At 51.1% G+C, this 9,106-nt stretch overlaps 1 protein-coding gene and 1 long non-coding RNA gene across 3 annotated transcripts in view; one reads left to right on the top strand and one right to left on the bottom strand.

The window, feature by feature from the left end:
• LOC102488674 (uncharacterized) overlaps window positions 1–6,008 on the top strand; it is an 82,589-nt gene extending 76,581 nt beyond the window's left edge. The window contains exon 3 of the long non-coding RNA XR_335054.3: window positions 5,954–6,008. This is a non-coding gene — a long non-coding RNA (uncharacterized LOC102488674). The remainder of the gene's footprint in view (window positions 1–5,953) is intronic.
• On the bottom strand, window positions 4,650–8,437 carry LOC102488950 (asialoglycoprotein receptor 1). 2 transcript variants are annotated; one of them, XM_027773173.1, is made up of 9 exons: window positions 8,237–8,437; window positions 7,900–7,993; window positions 6,294–6,410; window positions 6,090–6,185; window positions 5,944–6,015; window positions 5,649–5,735; window positions 5,410–5,561; window positions 5,231–5,337; window positions 4,650–5,092 (listed from the first exon to the last, which is right to left on the bottom strand). In XM_027773173.1, exons 2-9 carry the CDS (start codon window positions 7,967–7,969, stop codon window positions 4,900–4,902), a joined length of 894 nt encoding a protein of 297 aa, XP_027628974.1. In that variant the 5' UTR covers window positions 7,970–7,993; window positions 8,237–8,437; the 3' UTR covers window positions 4,650–4,899. The 2 variants fall into 2 exon arrangements, with proteins under 2 accessions (XP_027628974.1, XP_027628975.1); XM_027773174.1 differs by having other exon boundaries at window positions 4,650–5,075.
• Window positions 8,438–9,106: the final 669 nt, after the last annotated feature.

The raw sequence follows: 9,106 nt of genomic DNA, 5'->3' as shown, positions 1-9,106 counted from the left end.
AAAAAAAAGGGATTGTGGTGTGGCCATCCCCCCTCAGGAGTGATTTCTTGCTTTCTATCTCTCTGTCTCTCTGGCAAACGCAAGTGCCTATAGCAAAAATCTCTTACAAAAAAGAAAAAAAAAAAAACTTCCTTTATAGTGCCGACAGGTGGCATGAAGTTTGAGGCACTGGATCCAACATGGCTGATTGCGGGGTTCAAGTCCTGGACCAGGAGGCTTGAAAATCATGCCGGGCAAGTGTGTGCATATGTGCCCAAAATTCCAAAAGGAGACTGGAGAAGGGATTGCAACATGGCCATCCTCCCTGGGGATCTGTCTTTCTCCAGCAAGTGCATGTACCTGATAGCAAAATAATAATAATAATAATATGGGAACCAGCAGTTAGCGTAATGGCTATGTCGCTGGACTCCCACGTAGTCGACCGCGGTTCGTGTCCCGGACCCGGTGGCTTAAAACTCACACCGGGCGCGTGTGCGTGCGTGCCCAAGATCCCGAGAGGAGAATGGAGGAGAAGGGATTGCAGCATGACCATCCCCCCTGGGGGGTGATTTCTCGCTTTCTGTCTCTATGTCTCTCTCTGTCTGTCTGGCGAACGCACGCGCCCTACAGTGAAAATCTCTCCAAAAAAAAAATAATAATAATAATAGAAATAAAACACTTGCTTTATGACCCAGGATTTGCTCAATTTTTTAAAAAATGTGCCAGTGTAATCGAGAACAATGGGTATTCTGTAGTCAATGAGTCCAGTGTACTAAATACATGTACTCAGTCATAATCACTCAATAGTGTGTCCAAAATGTCTGTACCCTGACTTCCACGTGTCTGCTTGATCAGTTACTCAGAGAGATGTGGCACAATCTCTTACTATGAATGTATGTTTATTTTTTCTTGTACTTCTAAAATTTTTATTTTATGTATTTTGTGGCTATATTATTCAGGGTATGTATATTTACTATTGATGTATTTTACTATAAAATTGAACGTTTATCATTAGGAAGGGACTCCCTTAATCTCTAATGACATTTGCTATTATTAAGTATACTTTTTTTTTGGAGAGGTTTTTGCTATAGGGCTTGTGCACTCGCCAGACAGACAAGAGAGAGACAGAAAGCCAAGAAATCACCCCCCAGGGGGGATGGCCACGCCACAATCCCTTCTCCTCCATTCTCCTCTTGGGATTTTGGGCACGCACACACACGCCCACATTTTAAGCCACCAGGTCCAGGACGCGAACCATGGTCGACCATATGGGAGTCCAGCAACATAACCATTACGTAAGCTAACTGCTGGTCCTTTATTAAGTATACTTTTTTCTGTTTTGTTTTGTTTTGTTTTGTTTTTTAGAATTATTTCTTAGAATTATTACCATTAGTTTTCCATTTTGACCAAAGAGAAAGAGAGAGCAAGACGCCAGGCCTGGAACTCTAGCTGCAATGGGCTCTGTGGGAGTCCAGCGTCCTTAACCACCACGCCACCTGCCGGCCCCTATTAAGTGTACTTCTATAATAATTATTTTGGTTAGAATGTCTTATCTATCTTCATCTTGTTTCAGATATGTCTTGGGGGCATATAGCTGGATTTTCTGTTTTATTCTGTCTGGAAGTTTTTATCTTTTATGAATAACAAGATAATTTGTCTTTTGCATATAATATTCTCTGCAACATACCTATATTCATCACGAACCATTGATTTTATGCTCTTTCCTAGTTTAGTTGTTCTGGGAGGTTTTTTCAATCTCCTTTCCTGCCCTCTTTTACATTTTTTTTCCACATTTTCCCCATTTATAAGGTTAGGAGCTATCATCTCCGTTCCTGAGGAGTTTATCTCAAAATTACAGCAGTTGTAGGAGAAACACTGTCTTTACTTGGCCATTTTTCATCTGGGAGTGTTAGATAATTATACCCTCTGAATCTGTAGTTACGTAACCTTTCTTCTTTCTAGGGCATCTACATTTCCTTTATTTCTCCTTCGTATTTATTGTATTAACCTTTCTGGAGAATCGGATTTTTCTTTGATTGATCATAGCTACATGTTTGTTTACAAATCCATTCATTTTAGCTTGCATTTTTATAAATGTCTTCCTCCTCTTTTAGAGTATTGACTGTACTTTTTCAAGCTTCTGGAGTTACTTTTTCAGCTTATTTCAAGTCAGCTTTTCCGATTTTTTTAATGAATGCTCTTAAGGCTCTCTACATTGCCCCCTGAGAACTATTTAGTCCATCCCACAACTGCAGTATGCGTGGCTCTTATTGTTCATTTTGAAATCACTTAACTTTTTTTTTTTTAGGTTTTTGCCATAAGGTATGTGCACTCCCCAGAGAGGGACAGAGAGACAGAGGGAAAGTGAGAAATCACCCTTCAGAGGGGATGACCATGCTGCAATCCCTTCTCCATTCTCTCATAGGATGTGGGGCACACATGCACATGCAACCAGTGTGATTTTCAAGCTACTGGGTCTGGAACTCAAACCGTGGTCTGCCATGTGGGAGTTCAGCACCTTAACCACTACACCACCACTGACCCCGTCACTTAACTTTTTAATTTCTATTTTCTCGCTTTTTTTTTTTTTTTTTTGAGAGGTTTTTGCTATAGGGTATGTGTACTCGCCAGAAAAACAGAGAGAGACAGAAAGCGAGAAATCACCCCCCAGGGGGGATGGCCCGCCGCAATCCCTTCTCCTCCCTTCTCCTCTCAAGATCTCGGGCAAACATACACATGTGCCCGGTGTGAGTTTAAGCCACCAGGTTCAGGACTCGAACCGCGGTCAACTACATGGGAGTCCAGCAACATAGCCATTACGCCATCTGCTGGTCTCTCTATTTTCTCTTAAACTCAGAAGTATTGAAAAAGATGGAGAGAAAATTTATATATGGGTAATCTTTTTTGGCTGTATTTTTGTGTTCATTTCTAATCGTATTTTGTTGTAGTCCTATCATTGTTCCTTTTTGAAATTAGTTGAGGTCATGGGGCCGGCAGGTGGTGTGGTGGTTGAGGGTGTTGGACTCCCACATGGTCAACCATGGTTCAAGTCCCAGACCTGGTGGCTTGCTTTCTCACTTTCTCTCTCTCTATCTCTCTGATCAAATTAAAAACAAAGTTAAATAAAATAATTCTAAAAAAAAAAATAAAAATTAGTTGAGGTCTTGTTTATGGGTGAATACTTGTCAACTTTTATTAATAATTTCGTGTCTGTAAAGCCGTATTCAGTATGTATTAACTCCCATCCTCAGTTATTGAGTCCACTGATTCTGCTGTTCCTCTTCTTCTTCTTTTTTTTTTTTTTTGGAGAGATTTTCACTGTAGGGCGTGTGCGCTCGCCAGACAGACAGAGAGAGACATAGAGACAGAAAGCGAGAAATCACCCCCCCAGGGGGGGATGGTCACGCCGCAATCCCTTCTCCTCCATTCTCCTCTCGGGATCTTGGGCACGCACGCACACGCGCCCGGCGTGAGTTTTAAGCCACCGGGTCCGGGACACGAACCGCGGTCGACTACGTGGGAATCCAGTGACATATCCATTACACTAACTGCTGGCTCCCTGCTGTTCCTCTTCTATGGTGTGGGTTTTCCTCACACGTTTGGTGATTCTCTGTTCATTGTACCTATTACGTGTTTGTGGACATGGCTTCTGTTCACCATAATGAACGCAACAGACACCAGTGAATTTTATTCAAAGTTTTTGGGGTTTTCTTTTACAGATATTTTTGCCTTAGGGTGTGTGCGCTCATCAGAGAGACAGACAGGAACAATGAGAGGGAAAGTGAGAAATCACCTCTCAGGGAAAATGGCCATGCCATAATTCCTTCCCCTCCAGTTTCCTCCTGGGATCTTGGGCACACACGCACACATGCCTGGCATAATTTTCAAGTCATCTGGTCCAGTACTTGAACTGTGGTTCGTCATGTGGGAGTCCAGCAACATAACTACTACACCATCTGCTTGCCCCTCATTCAAAGTTTTTAAATGGATCATGGTGGTCCTGCTTCTGGGCATATTGCTGTAAGTAGAATGGTCTCCAATAACAATGTTATTTTTCAGGTGCCAGGTGGCATGATGGCTAAGGAACTGGAATTCCCACATGACCGACTGTGGTTCAAGTCCTGGACCTGGCGGCTTGCTTTCCCTCTCTCTCTCTCTCTCTCTCTCTCTCTCTGGGACGTAGGGTGATGTTTGCAGGGGTGGGGAGATCGAAACTCATGTCATTTCTGCAGTTTGCAGGTATTCTTGTCAACTTTTTTTTTAAGTAAAAAAGAGAAAAATACTTTAGCATTCTATGAATTGTCTGGTTATTGATTAGGAATGAGGAGGGGCTGGATGGCATTAGGAAGTCTTGAGCAGGCAGCAAGGTATCATGGGAATTGCATGGGCTTTGGACCAGATGGCCTGGGTTAGGAATCTAGCTTTGTTATTAATAGATATTTGAGTCTGGGCAAGTTAGTCTGTTCTCTGAGTCCCTATTTTCCCTTCTGGGACTCAGAGAACAGACTAACTTGCCCAGACTCAAATATCTATTAATAACAAAGCTAGATTCCTAACCCAGGCCATCTGGTCCAAAGCCCATGCAATTCCCATGATACCTTGCTGCCTGCTCAAGACTTCCTAATGCCATCCAGCCCCTCCTCATTCCTAATCAATAACCAGACAATTCATAGAATGCTAAAGTATTTTTCTCTTTTTTACTTAAAAAAAAAGTTGACAAGAATACCTGCAAACTGCAGAAATGACATGAGTTTCGATCTCCCCACCCCTGCAAACATCACCCTACGTCCCTCAGACACCATCTGTTCCCCTTCCCATAAAATCCTACGTGAAAATCCCCCAGAAGGTGGAGGAAGTCCCCAGGTGGGAGCATTCCCAATCCCAGACCTCTCTGGCAGGCCAAGGCGCCGAGGAAATAAATTAGGGGGAGAAGGCGCTCCTAGGCGGCCTTGCCCAGCTCTGTCTCACACACCCAGCGGTAAGGCCTCTGGCAGACGTCATCGTTCCAGCGGCCATCGTCAGTGAAGTGCGCACAGTCCTCGCCTCCTCCCAGCCCGTGCCCATACCAGTCGTCTGGCTGCTCTGGTCTCCAGTTTCTGAGGGCACGAGACAGCTGTGGGCCTCTGGAGGTCAGGCCCTCGGCTATGTCCCCATGACCACCACCCCAGTCGACCACCCTGGGGCCACAGGTTGGGAAGGCAGACCCCTGGGCCCAGAGGGAGGTGAGCAGCCGGAAGGCACACACACTCACTTGAAGCCTGTCTCATAATCCGTCTCATCCACCCACTTCCAAGGCCCGCTCTGGTCCGAGAGTCCCATCCAGGTGTTCACAGGACCTGTGTGGTGCTGGACAAATTTCTGCGGAGAGAGGAGTGTGCTGACCTCTCCCTTACACCTGTCAGCTTCCCTGATGCACCCTCTGGGCCTCACCTGCTCTTCCCAGGAGGTGACCACCACCAGGTGCGAGTTCTCCAGCTGGCAGTACTTATCCGCCTCGTGCCAGGACTTCCCGGAGCGGGAGAACCAGTAGCAGCTGCCCTCGTGCTCCACCCAGTTAACGGGGCAGCAGGTGCTTGCGGAGGCTGAAGGGGAGGAGAGAGAGCCAAGAGGCTGAGGGGCTGTGGGGCGGGCGGTGGGCAGGACGAGGGCCTGGAGCCCCGCCTCCTCACCATTGCCCTGGAGGACCGCCATCTGACAGCTCAGGCTGCGCAGGTCAGACACGAACTGCTTCACGTGGAGCATCAAGCTGGAGTGATCTGGGAGACAGAGGACAGAGCGGTCGGAAGGGCGAGAGGGCGCCGAAAATGAGGTTGAGGTCGGCGTGAACAGTGTGGAGAGGGGTCTGTCCTCTTCCTGCTGGGACCCGAAGACCAATTGCCGATGCCCCTGCCACAAGATAGACACCTGCAAGACTCCCACCTACCTGCACCCCCCCCCCCCACCCACACACACACACACTCTCACCTTCACTCAGGTCCTGCTGCTGTTTCTCCAGCTGGGACTCCAGCAACTTCATCTTCCTCCCCGCGCTGCCCCCTGCAGGGAGACTTGCTCAGTGTCCCATCCACACCACCAGCCCCTACCCCTGCCCCAGCGCCAGCCCCACTCACCCTGGGTGCTCAGGGTCTTGATCTCAGCCTCGGTGCTCACTGTGAAGTTGCTGAGCGTCTCTTTCAGGGCATGCAGCTCGGACTGCAGCTGGGAGTCTGGGCAGGAGAGGGCGTGGACAGGACAACACGAGGGTCTTGCCTCCCCACTCCTCTCACCACACCCCCAGTATTGCTCCCCTCCCCGCCCACCCCTATGTCACCCACTTTGGGATCCAATCACACCGACGACCACCAGCAGCAGGAGGCTGAGGCCCAGGGAGAGCAGGAGGAGGCGGGGGCCGGAGCAGAGGCGCCGCAGGACCGGCTGGGAAGCAGGAGGCGCTGCAAGAGGAGGGGGCGTCACAACCCAGGGACAGCCCCGGGGCTTGGGAGGGGAGTTGCTCAACTCCTCCAGCAGACTAGGAAGAACCATCTAGATTAAGAAATCTGGGCACAGGGTGACCGGAGGCCAGAGGCACCTGCGAGCGAGGAAGTGGCTCCGCGGGTGGCAGCGCGTGATCTCACCCTGACCCCCTGGGTCCCCAGCCTCTGCCGACACCTAACGGCAGGAGGGGGGCGCAGCTGCTGACACGCAGCCCAGGAGAGCCTCGGGGAAGGAATGGCCCACCGTCGCTGCTCTCGCCTGAAGGTGGAGGAGGCTTCTTGCTCTCTCCAAGAATCCCACCCGTCTTTGACTTCGTTCAAGGAGAGAAGTTACAGTACCCAGAATCGGAGTCCTCAAGCCGCTCCCACCAGGCAGAAGAAAACCAGTCCTATCCGCTGTGAGCTGGCATAGGGGGGCCCTCTGCCCTGCAGCCCTGCCCGCATCAAAGTGCACTGTCCAGCCCAGCACCGCCCCCAACGGAGAACTCTGTTCTTGCCCAGCCTACACAGACTCTGCTCAGAGGACTAAGTGGTGTCCAGGGGGACTTTTTTGGATGCAGCAGGGCTATGTCTTGCCTCCAATCAGAGACCCCTTCAGCCTCCCTCACAGACATCCTCACCCTCCTTACAGAAACTTTCCTCCTCGATCGAACTAATCCCTGACACCTCCCCACGCATATGCATGTACGCATGCACACACATGACACACACATGCACACACACGTGTGCAGCCAAGGCGTCCATTTGTTGGAGAAGAAAGGAAAAGGGGGCCTAGCTTCATAAAAAAGTCACTGTTTGAAAATCACATGGCAGGAGTGGAGAGGTGGCATGGTGGTCCAAGAGCCAGACTACCACGTGAGAAACCCACGTCCGTGTCCCAGACCTGGCGGCTTGCTTTCTTTCTTTCTCTCTCTCTCTCTCTCTCTCTCTCTCTCTGTCTCTCTCGGGCGAGCCCATGTACCCTATAGCAAATTTAAATAATAATAATAATTAATAAAATTATATATTTAAAAGAAGAAGAAAGGAAATCACACAGGGCGCATGTATGTGTCTGCCCCAAATCCCGAGAGGAGCATGGAGGAGAAGGGACTGCAGTGTGGCCGTCCCCGGGGGGTGATTTCTCACTTTCCCTCTCAGTGTCTCTCTGTTTCTCTCTGGGGAGCACACATGCCCTATGGCAAAAACCTTTTAAAAAGAAAAGAAAATGAAGTGGGCACTGGAGACATCTCTCCAGCCTTCTGCTATTCCCACACACGCCTCCTCCCAGGGCCTGAGACGTGGGCCCCATGCGAGGGTCGGGAGCCCTCTGAAGCCTTGGGTGCTTGTCAAGAAAGAGTCGCTTTTCCGTGTGAGTGAGAAGGAGCCAGAGCCAGAGCCGGGGGGAGCGGAGACCCGGGGGCTGGCGCCACCGCACGCACCTTTCAGACGAGAAAAGAGCCTCCCTCACCTTTCCTGACTTGAGGGTGGTCATGCTCGTCGTTGTCCAGGTGTTGGAGATCTTGATACTCCTTCGTCATGGCGGGGCGGCGCTGGGCCTGGGACTGAGTCAAGGCTGAGTCAAGTCAGGGCTGGGATGGGGCTGAACGCAGCTGGAGTGTGGGCTCTGAATCCTTTGAGTCCGGTGGGAGGCTCCAGGGAGACCTAGCTTCTTTCCTCCATCCCCTCCCAGGCCTGACATCCCAAACCTGTCTTCTGAGGTCCCCTCCCCCCAGCCCATGCACCCAGGTCCCCCCACCGGCTCCCTGAGACCCCTCAGTCGGTCCCTGCCCCTCTTCCCATTTTACTTGCTGAAGGTCCTGCAGTCTGACTCCCGAGTCCCTCAATGCCGTGCGGTTCCCAGGCTAAGGAAGGTGCTGAAGCCTGGAGAACGGGGGTGGGTGGACGGCCCTGGGTGGTGGTGGGGGCAAGTCCACACGGACAAGTCCGTGTGTCCGCGTGTCTGTGTATCTGTGCATGCTGAACTGGCATCCCCAGTGCCTAGGACTTTGGACAGTAAACAGAGTTGGAAATGGATTTGGAACTTGGGGATGTGTGGGGGTGGGAGTGGGGGTGGGTTGCCTCTGCTCTCCTCCCCCAGGGAGGAGGAGTCTCCTGGTCTGACACCCGCCAGGCTCCCACACCCCAGACATCTCGCTGGGAGGGGAGCCAGGACTGGCAGGACTGGGGGTACAGTTCGTTATTTCCCCTCTGTCCCTCCCCCGTCACTTCCTGCCTCGGAACTTCCCAGAATTGTTGGTGTCTCCAAACATCCCTGACCAGGATCAGAGGGACCGGCCCTCGGCTCTTGCCCAATCTAGGCCTGTGACCTGGCTGTCTGCACTGCAGGCCCAGCTCCCTGTGGGCTCTGACCCAGGATCCCCAGCTCTGGCTGGACTGCTTCGCCCTCCTGGGGATTGGGAAGTGGAGCCTCCCTAGGGGTGCCCACGAGGCTCCCCCGCTGTGCCCAGGGCTCACTCATTTGCTCCTTTCGTTGTCCTCAGAGCAGATGAGCAAGGGGAGGCCCTGGCAGAGGGCTTGCCCAGGGTCACGCTGCAAGGGCAGGCCGGAGAGAGCACTGGAATGTGGCAGCGTGGCTCTGGGCCCCGTGTCCTGCCCCCAGAGCCACTCCTGAAGCTTCCAGAGATGCCGGTGTCCCGCAGCCCCCAGGGGCCTTA

Source organism: Tupaia chinensis, unplaced genomic scaffold (assembly GCF_000334495.1).
Source record: "Tupaia chinensis unplaced genomic scaffold, TupChi_1.0 Scaffold000330_1, whole genome shotgun sequence".
In the NCBI taxonomy this organism is placed as follows: Eukaryota; Metazoa; Chordata; class Mammalia; order Scandentia; family Tupaiidae; genus Tupaia; species Tupaia belangeri.
The sequence above is the reverse complement of the archived record's forward strand: the minus strand, read 5'-3'. Positions and strand labels throughout refer to the sequence as shown.

Bases quoted from the DNA above. Each gene is read 5' to 3' on its own strand.
- LOC102488950 (XM_027773173.1), bottom strand. From the start codon at position 7,969: ATGACGAAGGAGTATCAAGATCTCCAACACCTGGACAACGACGAGCAT. The intron at 6,016-6,089 runs GTGAGTGGGGCT...GTCTCCCTGCAG, and splicing joins CAAGACCCTGAGCACCCAGG to GGGGCAGCGCGGGGAGGAAG. The intron at 5,562-5,648 runs GTGAGGAGGCGG...CCTCCCCTTCAG, and splicing joins GGCGGTCCTCCAGGGCAATG to CCTCCGCAAGCACCTGCTGC.